The sequence below is a fragment of the Amblyomma americanum genome, chromosome 4 (genome assembly GCF_052857255.1).
Source record: "Amblyomma americanum isolate KBUSLIRL-KWMA chromosome 4, ASM5285725v1, whole genome shotgun sequence".
Taxonomy (NCBI): Eukaryota; Metazoa; Arthropoda; class Arachnida; order Ixodida; family Ixodidae; genus Amblyomma; species Amblyomma americanum.
The window spans coordinates 192,040,097-192,064,690 of record NC_135500.1 but is presented as its reverse complement, the minus strand read 5'-3'; the positions used below and the strand labels follow the sequence as shown (position 1 = coordinate 192,064,690).

The 24,594-nt window shown below is 50.9% G+C and overlaps 1 protein-coding gene across 1 annotated transcript in view; it reads left to right on the top strand.

Annotated features, from left to right (window-relative positions):
* LOC144128902 (histone lysine acetyltransferase CREBBP-like) overlaps positions 1-24,594 on the top strand; it is a 66,251-nt gene that overhangs the window by 18,338 nt on the left and 23,319 nt on the right. Inside the window, 16 exon segments of the mRNA XM_077662690.1 lie at positions 5,995-6,295; positions 6,951-7,068; positions 8,147-8,477; positions 8,735-8,835; positions 8,837-9,106; positions 9,581-9,664; positions 11,232-11,728; positions 12,466-12,797; positions 13,301-13,419; positions 13,568-13,738; positions 13,912-14,069; positions 14,150-14,230; positions 14,392-14,448; positions 16,023-16,100; positions 17,242-17,309; positions 18,251-18,398. Coding sequence (XP_077518816.1) covers positions 5,995-6,295; positions 6,951-7,068; positions 8,147-8,477; positions 8,735-8,835; positions 8,837-9,106; positions 9,581-9,664; positions 11,232-11,728; positions 12,466-12,797; positions 13,301-13,419; positions 13,568-13,738; positions 13,912-14,069; positions 14,150-14,230; positions 14,392-14,448; positions 16,023-16,100; positions 17,242-17,309; positions 18,251-18,398 — 2,914 coding nt within the window.

The window sequence follows — 24,594 nt, the reverse complement described above, 5'->3', positions numbered from 1 at the left end:
CAGTGGGATGGCGCGACATACTCAAAATGGCGCCGGGCTGCAAGCGGTCCACGCCGCCAGCCAACCAAAAGTCGCCATTGTGATTTGGAAAACCAATAGCAGCTCGTGTTTTGCCCGATTTTGTTTCTTTGTTTACCGCTTCCAGGGCTTGCTCATGGTTGCCAACCGGAATATGGGAATAGCGTGAATTGCGACCTTTCAAATGAAACCAAAATGAAGCCGACGGAGTGTGTATTTCTCCAACTGCGGGTGATCAAAGTTCGGTGCGATTAGACCTCACTTTAAAGGGCCGCATGCGCGGTTTAACGTCTTTGGAATGCTATAACGCATGAATCAGGCGGTATTTTCCACCGAAAATTCGTAGATAGCTGTGCAATGACGACAGGATCGCAGAAATGAAAAGATAAAAAATCCTTTTTTTTGACAAATTTTCAGCCGCTAAGAGCTGTGTCCCCCCTTAACTCTGCACTCAGCGCTCATTGATGGAAGGGCCATTCTAATTGCAGCGGCACCGCCACTCAGAATGGCAGCGCTTGTGGGGAGTGTCGGTAGCTAATTGAAGAGCCAACACTGCACACGCATAGTTTCTCTTTGTCTTTGTTTGACGCATTTGACTTGACTGCCGTTCACGTTTCACCAGTTCTAAGTGTAGTGTTTCGTCACTCGTCAACCTGCTCCGGGACCGGAAGCGTATGGCGCTTGTTCACGGCCACATTCAAGATGGTTGTCATTCTTTGCGCTGGAGGAACAGCAACTGCACGCTGGACCGCAATTTCGACGTTTCAGAATGGGTGATGCAAGTGTGGTGGCTGCAGCGAGGCAAAATTTTCGGCTGTTCCTCGCGATGTCAAGGTGCGGTTGTTAGCAAAGTGTGGGATTTCGCGGGACGACAGTGTGTTGCGGTTGTTTCCGAAGTGGGGGATTTCGCTGGATGACAATGCTAGAATTACATGCTGTGGGTCTGTGGTAGTGATGACGACGGGAGCACTTGTGAGGGCAGTGATGCAAGTGTGGACATGTAGTCCAGTGACTAATATACAGTAGAACCCCGCTGTTACGTTCCTCACTGCTGCGTTTTCCCGGCTGCTACGTCGTTTTCATCCGGTCCCGGCATAGCTTCCATAGGATCCAATGTATAAGGAACCCCGTTGTTATGTAGTAGCTGTGAAAAGGTTCCCGCATGATACGTCGCAACTTAGCACCCCGAACGCGCCTGGGCTGAAGTAGGCAACGCGCTGCAACCACCATTTTGACTTTTGGCGAGTTTTGGCCGGGCTTGGCCGGGCTTGGCTATGGAACTGGCTGCAAGAAGCCGCACGCCAGTTCGAGAGGCCGCCACTAGGTGGCCATTCGTGAAAAATGCTCTCACTTTTACGTTCGCCGCATGGTTGTTGAACGGGTCGACTACTCTTCTATCGTCATTGTGCATTAAGCCTCGTGAACGTCGAACTTGTGCTTAGATGGTGTCGCGTAAGCGGAAGGCACTTTCCCTTGAGGAAAAGCTGGACGCATTAAATGCAGTCGACAGGCAGCCAGCGCGGAAGAGAGTCGACATTGCCAAGGACCTTGGTCTCCCACCCTCGACGCTTCACAGCATCATCTCGAAGCGTGCCGAGATAGAGGGGAATGCCGCGCTCTTCAGCCCGAAAGCAAAGCAGGCTTGTGGCAAAAACGGCAAGCCACCATTCTGGACTTATTTAAGTCCTAAGCGCACTCTGTGGAAATAAATTGTCTATGGTTGAAACTGCACATTTTCATTCATTTTCGGAGCTTTCCTCACTGTTGCATTTTCCCGGCTGTTACGTTTTTTTTTCCCCGGTCCGGTGAAAACGTATGAACGGGGTTCCACTGTATTTTCATTTTGGAATGTGCCCAAGGGCATGCCTTTCTTTTTTCTTTTTTCCGGACACGCGATATGGGGGTTGGCTTACATTCAATTCTACTTACAATCGTGTAAATACTGTAGCTGGGGACAAGAAAGCGGCTACTATAGCCTTTATTGTGCAGTATGGTCACGTGGGAACGATCACCGTAAAGGGGAAGCCGTGTGTTTCTTTAGACGGAATGCGGAACCTATGGGCAGAGTAAAGCGCCTTGCTGGTGACTTACGATAAGGGTGTGGCTGATAAAATGGCTCAAATGCACTAACTTACTTTCCCACATAGTGTGGCCCCGTTGGAGTGCAGAGCAGTCCATTGCGGCTTTGCTTCGAAAACCGAAGTCCGACTGAAATGCATGGGTGAACAGGTCGGCATATTATGGAGGGCACAAAGCGCGTAGGCTGGCAGGCAGCAGTAATTTGCCATCGGACAGTGTTGACAATATGTTCTGCACTTTGCTTACGCCATGATCATCGTCATGCTTCTGCTTATCAATTTTGTTCGGTTTGGATAATATGAATATTTTTCACAAACCCATGATATTCATATCATTGAGATTCTACCGTATTAGGTGGCTAGTTCCCAGGAAGGTACCAAGTAGGATGTTTGCAGGAGGGGTGTGCTCTCTTGCTAATGTTTTAGGGTACCCTTCTCACTCAGACATTATGATTGCGAAGCAGCGTACACCTAAAGCAGACCATCGTTAGGCTGAACTCTTTATAACGGATTAAAATTTTGTGATAAATGGTGTTATTCATGAAAAAGGTATTTTAATTTTTTGTCTCCTGGTCACGTATTGTAAATATCCAATGCTTCTGTCTAGCTTTATATGCAGCTCAAGCTTTGGTACGCAGACTGAGCACTTGCCATATAAATGCGTGTAAGGGTCGCGTTCGTGTATGGGCCGCACCCTATTTTCCCGAATATTTAAAAGCAAAATTTCCTTCTATGAGCTGCACCCCAAACCTTTCCACGATCCACAATGGAATAGCCTTTGAAATGCGCACGCAGAAGAGCTTCCAGGCGTCGCCTACGGGTCATCATCATAATCAATTCTTTTCCTCCTTCACGAACTTCCTCTATTCATATCGGCATTAGTACCACCAACTCCAGCTTCTTGTGGCTTTTATGTGCTGTTTTTGTTTTTCATGAATTGCCGCCGAGTGTTATAATTTTAGTACGATGGGCGAACACCTTAATACAGTAGAATCTCGATTATATGAATTCCTCGGGAGCACGCAAAATATTCGTATCATCCTGAATCCGTATGATCGAAAACAAGCCAACTTCAACACGAAAATGAACAAAAACGTTATTATGCTTATTTACTTCCGGCCGATAAAGTCTGTAATGGACTTCTGCACTTTCGTGCCCTCGATGTCGCTGACCAGCCCCGTCTGAAATGCATAAAACCATGCAGCAGTTTTGTCGCTCGCGTTGCCGGCACTGACGGTGCGGCGCAGGACATCAAGAGCGTGAAAGGTTTCTGCCAGTGATGGCGGTTGGTCTGACTCATCGGCATCTTTACTATCGCTGTGGGGCTTCTCGAGTTCATCTCTGTCTGCTTCATTGATTAACTCTTCCATATTCCTTAACCCGCATGTCGCAATGTCGTCGTCCGCGGTTAAGAAGTCGCGAGCCGAAGCTTGAGTTGAGAGGCTGTCCCAGCCTTCAAACGTGAAATCCTCACCGGGCTCTTGATTGTCTCCCGTCAAAGCCGCGTCAGGTCCCATGTGAAATCCACATTTTCGAAAAGAATTCGAGATTGTGCCTGCAGTCACATTGTCCCAAGGCATGGCTAAGAAGTGCACTGCATCTAACAGACTTATCCGCAAATTCACACCTTTGCGCTCAATTTTTGCCAGAAGACGCCTCACTAAAATTTCTTTGAAGTGATGCTTAATGTTGCGAATGGTTCGAGTATCTAGTGGCTCCAGATGGCTGGTAGTGTTCGCTGGCAGGAACCTGACTGTGATGTTGTTTAAAGTCATTTGCTTTGTGTGGGCAGAACACTGGTCAACAAAAACCAAAATCCATCAATTTTTGGATACCATTCTACGATCTAGGTTTGTGAGGAACTCACGAAATAAATCTGCAGTCATCCAGGCATTTCGGTTCCCTCTATACAAAACAGGCAAACGTCCTGCCGATCGGAAACACCTCGGCTGCTTGGACTTGCTGATAACTGTAAGCTGCAGGTTCACCGAGCCGTCAGTGTTACTGCAAGAAAGCACTGTCACTTGTTCCTTGCTTTTCTGGCTGCCTGGCATGCCTGGCCTTTCACGCGCAAAGTCCTCTCCGGTTGCTGATTGAAGAGGAGGCCCGCCTCGTTGGCATTAAATATGTCGTGCGGCGTGTATTTCGAAATCAGAGCTGGCAGCATGTTCAGCCAGTCGTCGACAGCTGACTCGTCCACTTTCTTCCCTTCACCAGAGACGACTCTGTACACAAGTCCTTGCCTCTCTTTAAAATCTGTGCAGCCATCCTTCAGAAGCCCGGAGACCTTCAATTCCAAGAGAAAGTGCGATGTTGTCAGCTTTTTCTCTCAGTACCTTGCCATTCACATTGACGACGACCTCTGTGACTTCGCGAAACCATGTCAGCAGGACCTCTTCGAGCTTAACATGCGTCGCCGTCTTCGCCTGCTTCATGTTGGCACCAAAGTTCTGAGTGTTCTTCAAAGTAACATCTTGCTGCCCAACAATGGTTCAGAGCGTCGACGGTGCCAGCCCTAACTCCTTTGCCAAGTCGACACGCTTCGCTGGATATTCATCGACCTTTTTGAGTATATCAAGCTTCTCCTTAAAAGAAAGAGCCTTCTGCTTCTGCGATATGTCAACAGCAAATGCTTGCGCAGCTTGCGTCTTTGTCATGTTTGGGCAGACCACGTTGCACTCGGCGAAATACACACGTCAGCGACGGAGGAGGGAAATGGACGGTCGCAGCCAGCGGCAGCGGCCTCTCGGCCAGCTCCCAGCAGCTGCGAGACAACTTTTCGATGGGCCAATGAGCTGCCAGCAAGTGGGTAACGTAGCCCTGTCGGGCACATGACTCACCTTGACTTGTCGGGTTGCTACAGGCAACGCGTTGCAGTGCGCGCCCGTTGAGACCGGCGAAAGGGAGGCGGGCGTAGAGAGGGCCGCGGCGGCAGCTGGTACCCTCTCCCTCTCTACGTGGGCTCGCTTGCGTGCGTGGGTGGTTGGTCGTGCGTTCGTATCATCCGGGCGGGCTTCCAAAATTGTTCGTATAATCCCGAATCGTAACGCATTCTGTGAAAATGTAGACTGTCCAAGACACTTTAGAAATTCGTATCATCCGAAATTTGTATCATCCCGGTCAGCGGTAATCGTATCTCTCGAACACTGCAAGCGTTGCCACAGGCAGTAACTACGATGTGGACGAGAAGTGTGTTGGGTGATGGAGCAACCAAAAGAGTGCACTGAGGAACACAAGCTGCAAAAAGTGTGCTGTCGTGAGACCATCCTTGCAAGTTTCCCGAACTGGAAGAAGAGCTGCTCTGCTACGTGATGAAAGTGCGGAACGGAACAACAGCTATGCGTTGACAACGGACATGCGGCATGTGAAGGCACAAGCCTTGGTGCATGTGGAAAGCAGACTGCACGAGGACTCATTGGTGTGCTGTTTTTACTTGACAAATAAATAGATAAAAAATTTCGCATATCGCGTATCTGGGCCGCACCCTGGAAATTGGTCCTCGATTCTGGGGAAAAAAAAAAAAACTGGCTGTTACACATGTTTATATGGTATTTGCAGTAAAAAGTCTCATGTAGCTGCAGTCATAGCTACCATCACTGCCAGGACTATGGGACTATGCCACTACCTTTAGGGAGGGAGTTGGAAGTGCTTGCTTTATCCCACATGGGTAGTGTTGCGACATGGATGTTGGCTGTTGTTGGGAAACCTCTGTTTTTGCTTTGCATCTCCACCATTAATCCTTCAGGCATTGTGGCTGATGGCTAAGCCAGTTTATTAGATGCAACATGCTTGAGGAAGTCGTTTTGTTAAGTTGTCTGTGGCTCTCAAATGTTGTTCCGATTTTTTGTATCAAAAGGCATGCTCATATCATTCTTTTTTTTTTTTTCTCGTTATATAGGTGGGCCCCAGTCGCCATTTGTTGGCGGTCCCACATCACCAGCAGCATTGGCTGCTGCAAAGCTAATGAAGGTTGTTCAGCAGCAGCAGCAGCAACAACAGCAGCAGCAGCAACAGCAGCAACAGCAGCAGCAGCAGCAGCAAGGCGGCCCTGGGGCCGTGTCCATAGTTCCCCCAAACCAGGTGGCTCCCCCGGGTGGTGCCCCGGGTGGTGTGTCCCTCGTACAGCCAGCGGGAGGAGTCGCCAAAGACTGGCACCAGTCAGTCACCCGGGACCTCAGGCATCACCTGGTGCTCAAAATGTGAGCAGGCCTGGGCTCAGTTCCTCTGTCTGCGATATATGCAGCTATTGTAGCAGGTTGGATTTGGTGTTTTATCCAGGTTTAAGTTTGGGGGATAATAAGGGGTAGCAGATGATTAAAGAGGTATTAATGATTAAAGAGGTATTAAGGTGGTGGCAGTGTTGGGGGGTGATGTTTTAAGTTGCTGGTTGGGTTGTTTTACACATATCGGAGGCTGGATTTTTCATGCCTTGGATTGTTTCTTTTTTTGAGTGAGAAAGCACTGCTTACTAGCAAAGCCGAAAAACCCGAGGTATGTGTGAAGCCTTAACCTTTAACCTTTGACAGAGTGCTAGTGGTGGAGGCCTTGCGTAGCTGTGGCTGATAAGATCTCGCATGCGGTTGCCTTTGAGGTGATGTTGCCTCGAGTGCTTTCACACATTCTACTTCGTTTAACTACTTCAAAACCCTACCATTTTAAAAAAAATTTTTCTTTGAGTGTATTTATTCAAGTTTACGGGGCAGCATTGTTGTGGTATGTCATTAGGCAACAGAAAGCCTTTCTTGAAGCACTGAAAGAACGGTGGGATTTAGACATCTAATTTTCTAGTGTCAATGCTCATGTTCAGAGAGGGCTCCGTCTCATGTTTTCGATGCCTTTGTTCTCTCCCCTCAGAGTGCAAGCCATTTTTCCCACCCCCGAGCCAGCTACATTGCAGGACCGGAGGATGAACAAACTAGTCGCATATGCCAAGATGGTCGAGGGAGACATGTACGAGATGGCCAACAGCAGGGTGCGTGTTTTGGCCATTCTTTCCAAAGTGCAAATGCTGCTCGCAAAGCTGTGCCGTACCTCCTTGAGAATGTTTTGCGAGATGCACAGTCATAAGCTTTTCTGCACGTGTGGTTTTCATGCCCTCGGCGACACTTTTTGTATGTATGCACAGGTTTGAAACCTATACTTTTTGCAGCTTCTGTGTTTGTGCTGCAGTGAGTGGACTAGCATGACCTTTTTTGCGTTTGTTTCTGGAAGACTTCTTGTTTATTGAAGAAACAAGTAGCCAAGAAAGGAAACTTAATTATTTATATTTTGACCACTTGATTATGATGCAGTGAAGGACAAAATAAGCATTGTTTTTATTGTAGCCATCAGAAGGAGAGCTACCATTATTCATATAGCCATATCTGGTCTTCTGAAGATTGTGAGGTTTGTTGCTGGTTTTTATTGTACCGAGGTGAGATGAGTTTGAGGCCCTTTGAAAAGCTGTATGATTGGTGCCATTGTGGGCAGGCTTGTAATGTCAAAGTATTTGTTGGCTGAAACTGGAATAGTCATTATGGTATTTTATTTCTTACAGCAGCTCTTATCGCTGCAAAATTGGCTTATTTGTAGAACCGTGCGAATAGCAAAATTTTGGGTGTGATGTAAATATTAAAAATGGAGTCTGAATCGAATTGAATGTTTTAGTACGAAAGCACTTCTAGCCGCACTCCTCGGGTTTCAGCGCTGTCTGTGTGTGTGAAGTCTCTGAACAGCAAGTGTAACTGGCTGTGTCGCGCTGTGAGTAGGTGGTGGCGTCCACCCACAGATTGAGGCAGTTAAACGCCTTTCTGTTTCTCAAAGCCTGGGGAAGTTGTAGACTGGGTTGGTATTGAGGAAAGTAAACACGCATAACTGCCTCCCTCGGTCAGTGGACACCTCAATCGCGTTCGGAGTATCGCATTACATTCGTGGTTTTATTTTTCACCACTGGGCAACATGCGAAGTCTTCCCTCACACTACATTCGAGTAAATTCGGTATGCCTTTTAGAAATGCCCATAGGCACAGTCATCAGCAGGTGTAATGAACTGTGTGTTGTTTTTTTATGCAGGAGGAGTATTATCATCTTCTGGCGGAGAAAATATACAAGATTCAAAAGGAGCTGGAAGACAAGCGACGCAAAAGCAAGGAGCAGTTGCAGCTTCAGCTCCAGCAGCAGCAGCAGCAGCAACAGCAGCAGCAGCAGCAGCAGCAACAACAGCAGCAGCAGCAACAGCAGCAGCAACAGCAGCAGCAGCAGCAGCAACAACAACAGCAGCAACAGCAACAACAGCAGCAGCAGCAGCAGCAGCAGCAGATACATGCTGGCACCCCTCCCATGGGAGTCCCACCCAACACACTTGCTCCTGGAGCAACTGTGCCAGGCAGAGGGCCAGCACCTGGTTAGTGGCGGAATATAGAGAGGCTCCAAATATTTGTTACGCGTGATCTGTGCTTTTGATTGATGTGCTTTTTGCACAGTGCAGCTGCTATTAAGCTCATGATGATCTGCTGCTTATGCCTAATGTTCTTAAAATTGCTTGAGTTGCATGAGAAACCAAAAACAATTCGGCCCTGAAGGCACTCATGGCTTTGTTGCGAGTGGTAGGTGCTTCACATGCACTTGCCTTACTGTGTGGCGCGCTGTCTGTTCCTGTAGGGTTGGGCACAAACGTCAACTCTCAGATGCAGCCGGGAGCACCTTCGCACTTGACGGGGGCTGCTAGTGCCTTGGGTGCGCCGGGGCCTCAGCGCATGGCACCCCCCCAACATCACAGTGCCGGGCCCTTTCCCACCCAACTCTTTAGGTGCTCCCCCAGGGGCACCCACTGGATTTGGGGGACCTCTGCAGCAGCCGCAGCAACAACAGCAGCAGCAACAGCAGCAGCAGCAGCAGGGTGCAGCACCACCAAATTTCGGGGGTGTTGCTGGCGGAGGTAATGCCCTGACAGGATCATTGGATGGGGGCATGGGTGCCCTGAACAGTCAATTCCCACAGGCTCAGCAGTTTGAGGCGATGAAAAGACACCTGGTGAGGGCTCTTGGGTTTCCTTTGTGCATGCTTGACTTACGGGTGCAATAGAACCCCGCTATAGTAAACTCTGATATAGTAGAGTGAAGCTACGGTCTCGTTTCCATAGGTGATTGTACTTTTTTTCTTCTTCGGTTATAGTAAAGATTTTTTCAAAGAAACAGCTATAGTAAAGAGTGTCTGGCCATTGTAACGTACTGCCGGCGGAATGGCGGCATGCGACAGGCACAAAGTCTAGGATCGCAAGGCCAACATTCCGAGGCAAATGGATACCGGAAAAAATAGTTTTTTTTTTTAGATTGCTTCACCACTAAGCTTGAGAGCTGTGAGGAGAAGCCAACTTACTGAATGCCTTGGTGTCGTGAGGCGGAGGACGGGGTGACATGGTGCGTTTAGCAGCAGAGTCTCCCAAAAGTCCTCTGTTCTGGTTTCTTCATCTGCGTCCTGGGGTGGATGTTTTCCTTCTGTTTGCAGATACAGCAGCAAGCCCAGCAGCTGATGAACCAAGCAAGCCAAGTGCAACTAGGCGGTGCGGCAAACTCTGCTGCGTCTGCACAGGTATCCTGCTTTGGGCATACCGTCGTGCGTTAGTGGGATGGGGTGTGTGGCTTGGGAAATGTTGTAACAGTGACATATGTTCAGTGTCCCATCGGCACATATAGTAGGCTTCCATTTAGGATGAGCTTTGTTAAATGGCAGTCTTCGCAATTCCAAGGTAATGTAAGGGGGATGTGGGGATCAGATCGCGAAAATCGCAGAAAAAGTCTTTTTGAAAAGCACACTTTTTGGTATCTACAACACTCTTTCTATGTTGTACTGAAATATTTCACCCAAAACTCTAAGCGGTCCAAATAAATTAATTTGTCAGCATCTACACAAGATGGTGTGTGCTAGTTTAGAAATTTCAGGCTTGCTTTCTCGAAAGTTTGTTTTGATCTTATCACCTTGCTCGTGGAAAGCATAACATGGCAATGGCAGCACGGATCTTAATCTCGTTTGTTTTGTTGTAATTGCTGAAATGTGCCTTACATCAAGACAGTCTAAGATTTACTGTTATCTCACCATTTTTTATTACACAATAAGCATGATACATTTTAAACATAAAGGGAAGGTGCGTACTATGTTGTTTAGAAAAAAAGCAGGGAAATTTAAAAAGAAATTAAGAGAATCTTGACTTGGACAATATTTCTTAGTAACTATCAAAAATATATACAGACCCATAACCGATTATGCTGTCACGCTAGGCTTTCCACGAGCAAGCAGCATGTGACCAACATATAAAATATGATAAAATAATAACTACTTGAGATATCATTGTGAAACTTTGTAGCTCTCTGTTTGATGCTATTTGAAGCCAGTCTGCCATCCACCAAGTTTCATCACTCCAAGTGAAAAATAAAGTTTGCTCCGATCCCCTAATAATGCTCCAATCCCTTCTCTCGATCAGCTACTCTGTTAATGTCCCTATCGAAAGATGGCAGTATTTTGATTGTGCTCTGATCCCTTCTCTCGATCAGCTACTCTGTTAATGTCCCTATTGAAAGATGGCATTATTTTGATTGTTCTCATAGAAGAGAGTGAAGCGTCACCAGACCTGTCATCCTTGATGCATGCTAGCCTGCTTGAGCGGATTGGGGAGCAGACGTGTCATCAACAGATGACTAAATGACATTTTCATCATTTTGTCGTTACTGCTGTTGTCTGCATCCACATCATCACAGAAAGAGACTGTAGCTGGCAGCGTGCAGTTCCGTGAAAAATGCTGTAAACCACTATTTTTTGGGGAATTGCAGGAAAATGAGAGCCCTAGTTAGAGCATTTCGGTTTTCTTGTAGCCGCCCAGTTTGCTGTGCACATTTTCTCACCATATTTTGTTTTGCTATGTTATTCCAAATCCTTAAGCCAGGCAGAAGAAGACTCTGCTAGTAACGTGCTGCTGTGAATTGGGGCTTGCTGATTTGAACTGAATTGCTTTTATTTCTATAAATATGCAGTTTATGTGGTATTTAAGGAACAAGTTGCGCAGAGCAACTTGACTGGCATTAAACCCTCTGAGGGTAGCAGCGGCAGGCACAGCTTTAATACATAGAGAAAAAGATTCACTGCAAACTCTCTCTCTCGACAGATGTCACAGATGCTGCAGTCGCAGCTGAACTCTACACCGGTGAGCCAGGCCCAAGGGCACCTGCAGCAGGCACAGCAACAGCAGCCGCCACAGCAGCAGCAGCAGCAACAGCCACCACAGCAGCAGCAACAGTTGGCACCCCAGCAGACTCCACCAGGCAGCGCCGCGGGCCTGATGCAGCAGCCGTCGCTGCTGGGCCAAGCCTCGACACCTCAGCCTCAAGGCCCACCCAGCCAACAGCCGCCACGAGCCTCGTCGGTGCCGTCGAGCCTGGGAGGCTCGCAGCCACCAACTCCCTTGGGGGCCCCCGTGCCGGCACCGCTCCCACCTCCTTCGCAGCAGCTACCTGACCAGATCCTGGCCACCGAGGATCCTGAGGAGTCGTCACGGGGACCTGACCCCGACCTATCGCTCACCCTCTCAACTCCCGAGGGGTCTGCAGCGGCGACTCCAGCTCAGGGCAAGAAATCCATCGAGAACTTTGATAGCTGCTCTGGGTAAGCACAGTTCTTAAGACCTCTTGGGGCTTTTTGTGCATGGCGCTGTTAGGCAGAAACGTGTGTGTTCTCAGCTTTGTGTAGAGCAGTCCTGCGAAAGGTACTTTTAGGTCTTATAGGGTATTTTTTCATAAGTGCGACTGTGGTGCCTAGTGATGTGCAGATCTTGCGCGTTTATTGATAACATCTTTATAACATCAGCACCTTCCGGTTCCACTCTACCTCTCCCTTTTCTTTACTTCTCCTTTCCCCCCATGTGGAGTAGCAGGTCATGTATCTGCTGGCCGACCTCACTGCCTTCCCTTTCATGAAGTTTTGCTTTCTCTCTCCCCCTGTGCTTGTTTATTATCCTGTGCCTGTGATTATGTAAGGCCTAAGTAAAGTTCACAGGAAGTTCTTTTGTTGGCCTGCTCTTTTAGTGCTGCTTGGTTTCTTTATAGTGATGCCAGGGTTTAGTGGTATCTATGTTTAAAGGGCAGCTGGAAGTGTTTTAGAGTTCAATGAGCGTAAAGGGGTCGAATGTATTGAAAAAGCATGGCATGCTTTACCAGCAGCCTATGTAGGTTTGAATCCTTGAATATCGCAGAACTCTGAAGAAAGTGGTGCAGTTACCCTTTACAGGAATTCAGCCAGTGATTCAAGAGGAGGTGAAGGAGTTGATATGCAAATTTTCTGCCATCAGTGGTATTTCGTGCTTTTCTATAGCTTTGTCGTGACGTCTTTTCTTTTCTCTGTAGTGGACCCAAATCAATGAAAGATGGAGGCAAGATGGAGGTGGACTGCAAGCCGGACCTGCGGTCCATAGGTAAAGGGGAAAACCGGTTGGAAGGTCCTGGGGAGAACGGCCTTCCCTCGTTTGGGCCAGTCAAGGAGGAGCCCCTGTCAGTGAAGGAGGAGCCTGTGTCCACTCCAGCCAGCAGCATGGGTGGAGGGGACGCTTCCACTCCTGCAGCCAAGCCCGACATAAAGCCTGTGACCGCCAAGTCAGAGCCTGTTAGCACGGCAGAGTCTTCCTCATCCGCATCCACGTCTGCTAGCTCACCGCCAAAGCCTAGGTCAAACAAGAAAGGTGCGAGTCCTCAGTTGCAGCCGTGTGAATGCCCTGCACACTTAATTTCCTCTTCTTACTATGACTGCAATGCTCTAAAGGTTGCAGTTTGTAGGCACACACAAGTCGTAGGTTTGTAGGCTAATTCATGAGTGCGTTCGTTTTGCCTTACACTCGCATCTGAGTGAATAGGTGTGAGTAGGCCGGTGAATGCAAAAGATATTTGTGATTAAGCCACCTCTCATCATGGCGAGCTGTGTATTCTTCCCGAATAGCGTTATGATGCGTCTAAGTTAAAAAAGCTCCAGAGCTGATTATTCTCTCGGGTTTCTGCCTAGTGGAACACGTTCACAATGGTTAACTCCGGCTTCATGGGAACCATTTGTATTGTCGTGCTTCGTTCCACTTATTGCTACCAAGCTGCCCATCCCAGTGAGGGGCCACATTGTTTAGGTGGTGCATGGTGCTCTGTGTTGGCATCATGTATTTGTTTACAGCGTATGTTCTTTCTCTTCTCTCCCCAGTATTCAAACCAGATGAGCTACGGCAAGCTCTGATGCCAACGTTAGAAAAACTGTACAGACAAGATCCTCACTCCTTGCCATTTCGGCAACCTGTGGACCCTCAACTACTTCAAATTCCCGTGAGTGCTGCTGAGCTTTTGTGCCTCTATTTTGGTGGTTGATTAAATGTGTTCTTGCTGTCAAATACTTCACCCTGTTTCACTATGGTGCCTTCTTTGCATTTAGAAAAAAGGTGGAGAATGAAAAAGTTCTGTCTTCTCTTTTTAGGACTACTTTGACATTGTCAAAAACCCAATGGATTTGTCTACTATCAAACGAAAACTGGACACTGGCCAGTACCAGGATCCCTGGCAGTATGTGGACGACGTCTGGCTCATGTTTGAGAATGCCTGGCTCTACAACCGCAAGACGTCGCGTGTCTACCGCTACTGCACCAAAGTAAGCAAAAAGCATTGCAGAGGCCGTGGCTAGCTTTGTGAGCGAGTGAGATTTGGGGAGGGGGTGTAGAGTAGCAGGATGAATGAGCTAGTCTGGACAAAGGCTCTGTTTGCCTGAACAGCATTTCAAGCTAAAAAATTTGGCCTGACCAGCTATGTGTGTTTTCTTTGCAGCTGTCTGAAGAATTTGAGCAGGAGATTGACCCTGTTATGCAGTCATTAGGCTACTGTTGTGGCCGCAAGTATGTCTACCAGCCTCAAGTTCTTTGTTGCTTTGGCAAGCAGCTGTGCACCATCCCCCGTGATGCCAAGTACTGGAGTTACCAGAACCGGTAGGCATCTGTCTGCTCTGTCTTGTGCCATGTGCGAGACATTTTAGGCAGTCCTTGACATGGCTTGCACTGTCCTGCAGGTACACCTACTGCCAAAAGTGCTTTGCGGAAATTCCCGGTGATTCCGTTACCCTTGGAGATGATCCCACGCAGCCTCAGACGTAAGCTCGTTTCGATAATCAGTACTGCTGTGTGCCTTTCGTGTTTATGTGGCTGCTTAGTTGAATGACATATGTATTCTACCCCTGTGGCTGTTCCTATGCTTATCATTGCAATATTGGGACTTCAAGAGTTGTTTTTCACTTGTATGGGTCTTTTGCAGAACAATTCGTAAGGACCAGTTCGTGGAAATGAAGAACGATCACTTGGAACTTGAGCCGTGAGTGCCCTTTATAAAGTATTTCCATAGTGGTACTTCAGTAGATCTCAGTGCGTGATGTTTCAACATCGTACAGTCGAGCCCGCTTATAATGAACATGACTGTCACGTGGCGTTATATCCCAAAGTTCGTAGTAAGTGGACCACAGCTTTAAAAACAATTGCTTGTCAACACACAAAATTTTTTCTTTGCGAAAAAGTTCGTGATTGACGTCTGTTTCTGCAGTGCAGATCCGATGAGGGAGGTTTCCAGTTTATTTAAAGCAGAAGCGTGCTATCGCCAAGGCCCTTGGCATAGACAAGCTGTCTGAGGCTCTCTATGTAGCTCATTGCTACAGGTGTGCTTATGGGTGCTGGCTCCGAAGTTTCATCCTCATTTGATTCCTCCGCGTCACTCTCGTCCCGCCCTTCAGAAACAATGCCCTCGTCCGTGCACGGTTCCACGCTGTCGGCGTCATCATCGACAGAAATAAAATCATTCCAACCAATGTCATGACCCCCCATGTCGGAGTCGACGACACGCTGCCACAAATTGCCGCCGGGCTGGTCATCTTCCGAAGCATCAGGCTCGGCTTTGTGCCGGGTGCACAAGGGGGTCGGAGGCAGGTTATCTCGCATCGCGGCGCCGGGTTTACGCCGTCCGTTCGCTGTAGCCGATCAGCAGGGCTTAATGACGTTCATTATACGTGTGATTTTGTGCCATTGGAACAATGTATATTTTGTTGGCCGCACAGGTCTCGTTTGTTATAAGTGAAAGTTCTTAAGTGGGGCCGTTATATGTGGGCTCGACTGTACAATGTGCAGTGCTGGTAAAGGAAATAAGTAAAATGTCTGCACTACTGTAATGTTGTGTGCCCGTGGCTTATGCGTCCTTAAGCAGTGTGGCACGCAATATTTATAGTTGCATCTATGTAACTGTAATGACAAGGTGGTCGAAATTAATCTGAAACCCTCCACTGCAGTGCTCCTTGTGGTCTGCATGCAACTTTGGGACATTACAGGGACATAGAGGACAACTTCATCCAAATATTCTCCTTGGTAAAAATTGTTTCTTGGGCTTTTTCTGGGTATGTTGACATTCGTCCAGTAGCAAAAGACACATTATGGTTGAGAAAATGGGATTTAAACATTTTCCTGCCTGTCGATTCAAACTTGTGATGTCTGCACTGAAGCGGATTGGTTGCCACTGTTTTGAAGTGAATGGTGGTGTAATGTAGCTTCTGGAATACGCAATTAAATATGGCATAGTCTGCCTATGCATAATATTCATTTGTTATGTGAGGGGTTACTTACCTCTTGCCATTTTAGGTAAAAAAAACTTTACATTCTAGGAAATATGGTATTTAGTCACTCCATAGTAGCAGAGTTTCATACCAGTGGAGTGAAGAAAAGCTTGGTTTGAATTGGTGAGTGAAATTTGATTTGGGAGTTAATTCATTAAAGGAAGGCTGCTACAGTGAACATATTTTTGTTTAGTCAGTAGTGTGTGGGTGGAGTGCCCTCTGTGATGCGATGTCACAGAGGTGAAATAGTGCAACTACAATGAGGTGGTGGCTGTGTTCTGCTTGTGTGCAGGTTTGTGGAATGCCTTGACTGCGGCCGCAAGTTGCATCAAGTGTGCGTGCTGCACTTCGACGCCATCTGGCCTGAAGGGTAAGTGGGGCTCTCTCTCTCTCTCGCCTTTTTTTGTGTGTGTGTTCAGGGCTGCTTATTTGCAGCACAGGTGCAGGAGCATGGCTTTGCGTTTGGTCCTTGACTTGTGCAGTTTGGATTGAAAGTTTTGGGTGCTGGGACTATCTGGTTATGGTGCTCGAATAAGTGTGCATTTCTGAGAGAGGACAGGAAATGAAGAGTGCAAAAGCACCTTGTGGCACCATTGGGCAGAAAATGGCACCACTGCTAACGCTTCTCATCGAGCGGAGCTGCCCGATTGGTGTATGGCCCGTTGCATTGATTGAGGCGCTGTTGCTTTATTGATTGATGTTCTAAAGGGGCCCCGAGCCATTCCCCTGTCAGTCTGCCTTTTTTTTTCACACGACCGCTCTGCGCATGCGTGCCTCTCCTCTTCCAGCTGCACTGGTTGAAAACAAACCACTGGCTTCTTCTACACATGCGCTGTTCATGTTAGCAGCAGGCACATGTTACTGATGGTGGCAGCCGTCAAGCACACAGTTGCCACTTTGCAAGGCACAATTGGTGCCTCGTGGAACCGGATCACGCTTGTGTCCTTCGCACACGTTTGTTTTCAACCTGTAGCTGAAGAATTTTCTTCATTCCCCAGAGAGCATTGTGGAAAGGGCAGATTGTGACAAGTGCCTTGGAGACTTTGGGGTGCCTTAGTGCTGATGTCCCGAAACGAATTTTTCTCATCCCAGATTGCAGCAGGTGTGGTGAATAAATTGTACAAAGTTTAGCTTTTGCTGTTTACTTCAGTCTGGATTACCCCCTCCCCCTAGATATTTGAACACTTGCGCTGGTGGGAGGGTGGGTTAGGCTGGAATGTGGTCCTTTAACGCATTGGCTGCATTATTATGCCATGGTGATGGCACAGAGGAGCTTTAAAAAAGGTAGGGAGTGTTGGTCTTGCACTCCATTTGCAAGTGCTGCACACCGTGCAGGACTGCATGACTTGGTTGTGACGTGCACAGTGGCGCAGTCTAGCCGTTTAATGTGATGCTTTGCCAACCGAAGGGAGGCTATGGGCTCCTTTGAAGAAAAGTCTTGGGCCAGTGGACACTTCCTATGGCGACGTGTATAGACGTATTTAATTTTCTGTCTTCCCGTTTTTTTACAGCTTTACCTGTGATAACTGCCTGAAGCAAAAGGGGAAGAAACGGAAGGAAAACAAATTCACCGCAAAGCGTGAGTGTTCCCCATCATTTTACCTAGCAGCAGTGTTATTGCATGAAGGAGCAAGGAACTGAAGTAATGTGAAAGCTTGCGTGTAGCAGAGGATGATGTGTGTTTAAAAAGAGAAGGAAATGTTTCAGTTTAGGCAGCTCTGCATTCGCTTTTACTTGATGCAAACTTTTCTGATGAAATGTTACCTGTGGTAGTAGCGTAGAGTAAAACTTGATTCCTATTTTGATGTTTTGAATTGGGGTCTGTATCGAGCAGTTCAAGCATCTCTTAGTTGTCCCTTCTAAAAGTGCAAGGCACAGGCCGCCGCGGTGGCTCACTGGTTATGGCGCTTGGCTGCTGACCCGAAAACGCGGGTTCAATCCCGGCCGCAGTGGTGGAATTTCGATGGAGGTGAAATTGTAAAGGCCCGTGTACTGTCCGATGTCGGTGCACAGAACCCCAGGTACTCGAAATTTCCGGAGCCCGTCACTACACCATCCCTCATAACCTGAGTCGCTAAACCCCCATAAGCCAAACCAAACCAAAAGTGCAAGGGTGCTATTTGCCTTTTTTTTTTCATTCGACAACACATTTGATAACACTCCTATGGGGTGCATTTTTCCCTATCACGGCCACCATGTTACTGCATCTGGTATTGCCATCGTTGTTGCCTCTTCAGCCTTGTTTGAAAGCAAACATTTTGGGAGTTTCTCGCATATTAAAAATAATCTTGTAATCATTCAAATCTGGATTACATAACTCAATTACATAGCTCGCTAAAACGAATGATCGGTACTTTTGCACCGCCTTGACCGTGCAACTTTGATCAAACGTCTTTCAAGGCATATTGCAGTTGTTTCCAAGTTTTGTTAAATTGAGTTTGGTGGTTAGGAAGTTTTAGCGTTCATGGTTGTTTGATTGACACTGTCTAATTACTTCGATGTGTGCTGCTGCTGTTTCAGGTTTGCCAACGTGCAAGCTGGCCAACTTCATTGAAAATAGGGTGAATTGCTACTTGAAGAAGAAGGAATCTGGGGCGGGTGAAGTCACGATCAGGGTTGTGGCATGTACAGAAAAGCTGGTGGAAGTGAAACCAGGCATGAAGAACCGGTGAGTATTCTGCTTGGTCTTCTGTTAGCATGCTTTCTCTCTGGCCGCCAAAAAAATTTGAGCAATACGCAAAGGTATCTTTTTTTTGTTGAAACCGATAAACATTAAGGGGGGACGCGGGGATCAGATCGCGAAAATCGCGGAAAAAAATCGATTTTTGGAAAACGGCAGATTCGGATTCTGCATTACCTTTTCTATCACAGCTAAAAAAATTTCCGCCGAAAGCAGTCTCTAAGCGTACCTAAAAAATATTTTTCTGACCGCGGGTCGCAAAAAACTGGCCAAAATCCGCGCAAAAACGGCCGATTTCAGAGCGCGATACCGCCGCACCTTCACCGCCGCCTATGGCAAGTTTGGTGTCACTGGAAAGCTTGCTTCATCGCGGTTCTTCTCCCAGTGGAACCACGTGTCTACGATAAAAAATAAATGCACAGACGTGAAAAATACGAGGGCACCCGCGAAGTCGCAGTTAGGCGCCGATTGGCCGCGCCAGTCACGTGGTGCTCAGCGCGCCCTGCGATTGGCTGCCGAAAGACATGCCGCTTCTCCGGTTGTCTGCTGCGCGCGCGCTTCGCGAAAACGATAGTTTGCGATTCAACTCGTGCTGTCCGTTCTGCATTTTCGTCAACTCATCTGCTGCGCGTGGTTTCGTATGTGAGCCCGCGATGGAGCGTCGCTCGCACGGGCCAGAAGTACAGGACGAAGTATGCTTACGGGAAGCGTAAGCGCAAGCCTCCTATTCCAAAACAAAAGCGGCCAGCAGCAACTGAACCGCACGAACGGAGGTCCGCTCCGATATCCAGTCACGCCGATGTGTCGTTGGAAGCAAGCCTGCCCTTGGAATCAGAGACCAGCAGTGAATCTGGGGGCCTGGCGCCGTCCGCTAGCCATGACATCGCAGTGCAGTACCGACCCGGACACAGTTCCGTTTTTGCGGCGGCGAGTGGCGGTGTGGTGCCGGTTCAACGGGATGACGGCGAAGTTTTGCCTAAGCAGAAGCACACCGTTCAGGTGCACCTGCCCTCGGAATCAATAACCGGCAGTGAATCTGTGGGCCCGGCGCCGTCCACAAGCCGTGACATCGCAGTGCAGTACCGACCCGGACACAGTTCCGTTTTTGCGGCGGCGAGTGCCGGTGCGGTGCCGGTTCAACGGGATGACGGTGAAGCACCGTTCAGGTGCACCAGCCCTCGGAATCAATGACCGGCAGTGAATCTGGGGACCCGGCGCCGTCCACAAGCCGTGACATCGCAGTGCAGTACTGACCCGGGCACAGTTCCGTTTTTGCGGCGGCGAGTGCCGGTGCGGTGCCGGTTCAACGGGATGACGGTGAAGTTTTCCCTAAGCAGAAGCGCACCGTTCAGGTGCACCTGCCTTCGGAATCAATGACCGGCAGTGAATCTGGGGACCCGGCGCCGTCCACAAGCCGTGACATCGCAGTGCAGTACCGACCCGGGCACAGTTCCGTTTTTGCGGCGGCGAGTGCCGGTGCGGTGCCGGTTCAACGGTGAAGTTTTCCCTAAGCAGAAGCGCACCGTTCAGGTGCACCTGCCTTCGGAATCAATGACCGGCAGTGAATCTGGGGACCCGGCGCCGTCCACAAGCCGTGACATCGCAGTGCAGTACCGACCCGGGCACAGTTCCGTTTTTTGTGGCGGCGAGTGCCGGTGCGGTGCCGGTTCAACGGGATGACGGTGAAGTTTTCCCTAAGCAGAAGCGCACCGTTCAGGTGCACCTGCCTTCGGAATCAATGACCGGCAGTGAATCTGGGGACCCGGCGCCGTCCACAAGCCGTGACATCGCAGTGCAGTACCGACCCGGGCACAGTTCCGTTTTTGCGGCGGCGAGTGCCGGTGCGGTGCCGGTTCAACGGGATGACGGTGAAGTTTTCCCTAAGCAGAAGCGCACCGTTCAGGTGCACCTGCCTTCGGAATCAATGACCGGCAGTGAATCTGGGGACCCGGCGCCGTCCACAAGCCGTGACATCGCAGTGCAGTACCGACCCGGGCACAGTTCCGTTTTTGCGGCGGCGAGTGCCGGTGCGGTGCTGGTTCAACGGGATGACGGTGAAGTTTTCCCTAAGCAGAAGTGCACCGTTCAGGTGCACCTGCCTTCGGAATCAATGACCGGCAGTGAATCTGGGGACCCGGCGCCGTCCACAAGCCCTGACATCGCAGTGCAGTACCGACCCGGGCACAGTTCCGTTTTTGCGGCGGCGAGTGCCGGTGCGGTGCCGGTTCAACGGGATGACGGTGAAGTTTTCCCTAAGCAGAAGCGCACCGTTCTGGTGCACCTGCCTTCGGAATCAATGACCGGCAGTGAATCTGGGGACCCGGCGCCGTCCACAAGCCGTGACATCGCAGTGCAGTACCGACCCGGGCACAGTTCCATTTTTGCGGCGGCGAGTGCCGGTGCGGTGCCGGTTCAACGGTGAAGTTTTCCCTAAGCAGAAGCACACCGTTCAGGTGCACCTGCCTTCGGAATCAATGACCGGCAGTGAATCGGGATCCGGCGCCGTCCACAAGCCGTGACATCGCAGTGCAGTACCGACCCGGGCACAGTTCCGTTTTTGCGGCGGCGAGTGCCGGTGCGGTGCCGGTTCAACGCGATGACGGTGAAGTTTTCCCTAAGCAGAAGCGCACCGTTCAGGTGCACCTGCCTTCGGAATCAATGACCGGCAGTGAATCTGGGGACCCGGCGCCGTCCACAAGCCCTGACATCGCAGTGCAGTACCGACCCGGGCACAGTTCCGTTTTTGCGGTGGCGAGTGCCGGTGCGGTGCCGGTTCAACGGGATGACGGTGAAGTTTTCCCTAAGCAGAAGCGCACCGTTCAGGTGCACCTGCCTTTGGAATCAATGACCGGCAGTGAATCTGGGGACCCGCCGCCGTCCACAAGCCGTGACATCGCAGTGCAGCACCGGCCCGGGCACAGTTCCGTTTTTGCGGCGGCGAGTGCCGGTGCGGTGCCGGTTCAACGGGATGACGGTGAAGTTTTCCCTAAGCAGAAGCGCACCGTTCTGGTGCACCTGCCTTCGGAATCAATGACCGGCAGTGAATCTGGGGACCCGGCGCCGTCCACAAGCCATGACGCAGTGCGGCACCGGCCCGGGCACAGTTCAGTTTTTGCGGCTGCGAGTGCCGGTGCGGTGGGGATGACGGTGAAGTTTTCCCTAAGCAGAAGCGCACCGTTCAGGTGCACCTGCCTTCGGAATCAATGACCGGCAGTGAATCTGGGGACCCGGCGCCGTCCACAAGCCATGACATCGCAGTGCAGCACCGGCCCGGGCACAGTTCCGTTTTTGCGGCGGTGAGTGCCGGTGCGGTGGGGATGACGGTGAAGTTTTCCCTAAGCAGAAGCGCACCGTTCAGGTGCACCTGCCTTCGGAATCAATGACCGGCAGTGAATCTGGGGACCCGGCGCCGTCCACAAGCCTTGACATCGCAGTGCAGCACCGGCCCGGGCACAGTTCCGTTTTTGCGGCGGCGAGTGCCGGTGCGGTGCCGGTTCAACGGGATGACGGTGAAGTTTTCCTTAAGCAGAAGCGCACCGTTCAGGTGCACCTGCCTTCGGAATCAATGACCGGCAGTGAATCTGGGGACCCGGCGCCATCCACAAGCCGTGACATCGCAGTGCAGTACCGACCCGGGCACAGTTCCGTTTTTGCGGCGGTGAGTGACGATGCGGTGCCGGTTCAACGGGATGACGGTGAAGTTTTCCCTAAGCAGAAGCGCACCGTTCAGGTGCACCTGCCTTCGGAATCAATGACCGGCAGTGAATCTGGGAACCCGGCGCCGTCCACAAGCCGTGACATCGCAGTGCAGTACCGACCCGGGCACAGTTCCGTTTTTGCGGCGGCGAGTGCCGGTGCGGTGCCGGTTCAACGGGATGACGGTGAAGTTTTCCCTAAGCAGAAGCGCACCGTTCAGGTGCACCTGCCTTCGGAATCAATGACCGGCTGTGAATCTGGGGACCCGGCGCCGTCCACAAGCCGTGACATCGCAGTGCAGTACCGACCCGGGCACAGTTCCGTTTTTGCGGCGGCGAGTGCCGGTGCGGTGCCGGTTCAACGGGATGACGGTGAAGTTTTCCCTAAGCAGAAGCGCACCGTTCAGGTGCACTGGTGCACCTGCCTTCGGAATCAATGACCGGCAGTGAATCTGGGGACCCGGCGCCGTCCACAAGCCGTGACATCGCAGTGCAGTACCGACCCGGGCACAGTTCCGTTTTTGCGGCGGCGAGTGCCGGTGCGGTGCCGGTTCAACGGTGAAGTTTTCCCTAAGCAGAAGCGCACCGTTCAGGTGCACCTGCCTTCGGAATCAATGACCGGCAGTGAATCTGGGGACCCGGCGCCGTCCACAAGCCGTGACATCGCAGTGCAGTACCGACCCGGGCACAGTTCCGTTTTTGTGGCGGCGAGTGCCGGTGCGGTGCCGGTTCAACGGGATGACGGTGAAGTTTTCCCTAAGCAGAAGCGCACCGTTCAGGTGCACCTGCCTTCGGAATCAATGACCGGCAGTGAATCTGGGGACCCGGCGCCGTCCACAAGCCGTGACATCGCAGTGCAGTACCGACCCGGGCACAGTTCCGTTTTTGCGGCGGCGAGTGCCGGTGCGGTGCCGGTTCAACGGGATGACGGTGAAGTTTTCCCTAAGCAGAAGCGCACCGTTCAGGTGCACCTGCCTTCGGAATCAATGACCGGCAGTGAATCTGGGGACCCGGCGCCGTCCACAAGCCGTGACATCGCAGTGCAGTACCGACCCGGGCACAGTTCCGTTTTTGCGGCGGCGAGTGCCGGTGCGGTGCTGGTTCAACGGGATGACGGTGAAGTTTTCCCTAAGCAGAAGTGCACCGTTCAGGTGCACCTGCCTTCGGAATCAATGACCGGCAGTGAATCTGGGGACCCGGCGCCGTCCACAAGCCCTGACATCGCAGTGCAGTACCGACCCGGGCACAGTTCCGTTTTTGCGGCGGCGAGTGCCGGTGCGGTGCCGGTTCAACGGGTTGACGGTGAAGTTTTCCCTAAGCAGAAGCGCACCGTTCTGGTGCACCTGCCTTCGGAATCAATGACCGGCAGTGAATCTGGGGACCCGGCGCCGTCCACAAGCCGTGACATCGCAGTGCAGTACCGACCCGGGCACAGTTCCATTTTTGCGGCGGCGAGTGCCGGTGCGGTGCCGGTTCAACGGTGAAGTTTTCCCTAAGCAGAAGCGCACCGTTCAGGTGCACCTGCCTTCGGAATCAATGACCGGCAGTGAATCGGGATCCGGCGCCGTCCACAAGCCGTGACATCGCAGTGCAGTACCGACCCGGGCACAGTTCCGTTTTTGCGGCGGCGAGTGCCGGTGCGGTGCCGGTTCAACGCGATGACGGTGAAGTTTTCCCTAAGCAGAAGCGCACCGTTCAGGTGCACCTGCCTTCGGAATCAATGACCGGCAGTGAATCTGGGGACCCGGCGCCGTCCACAAGCCCTGACATCGCAGTGCAGTACCGACCCGGGCACAGTTCCGTTTTTGCGGTGGCGAGTGCCGGTGCGGTGCCGGTTCAACGGGATGACGGTGAAGTTTTCCCTAAGCAGAAGCGCACCGTTCAGGTGCACCTGCCTTTGGAATCAATGACCGGCAGTGAATCTGGGGACCCGCCGCCGTCCACAAGCCGTGACATCGCAGTGCAGCACCGGCCCGGGCACAGTTCCGTTTTTGCGGCGGCGAGTGCCGGTGCGGTGCCGGTTCAACGGGATGACGGTGAAGTTTTCCCTAAGCAGAAGCGCACCGTTCTGGTGCACCTGCCTTCGGAATCAATGACCGGCAGTGAATCTGGGGACCCGGCGCCGTCCACAAGCCATGACGCAGTGCGGCACCGGCCCGGGCACAGTTCAGTTTTTGCGGCTGCGAGTGCCGGTGCGGTGGGGATGACGGTGAAGTTTTCCCTAAGCAGAAGCGCACCGTTCAGGTGCACCTGCCTTCGGAATCAATGACCGGCAGTGAATCTGGGGACCCGGCGCCGTCCACAAGCCATGACATCGCAGTGCAGCACCGGCCCGGGCACAGTTCCGTTTTTGCGGCGGTGAGTGCCGGTGCGGTGGGGATGACGGTGAAGTTTTCCCTAAGCAGAAGCGCACCGTTCAGGTGCACCTGCCTTCGGAATCAATGACCGGCAGTGAATCTGGGGACCCGGCGCCGTCCACAAGCCTTGAC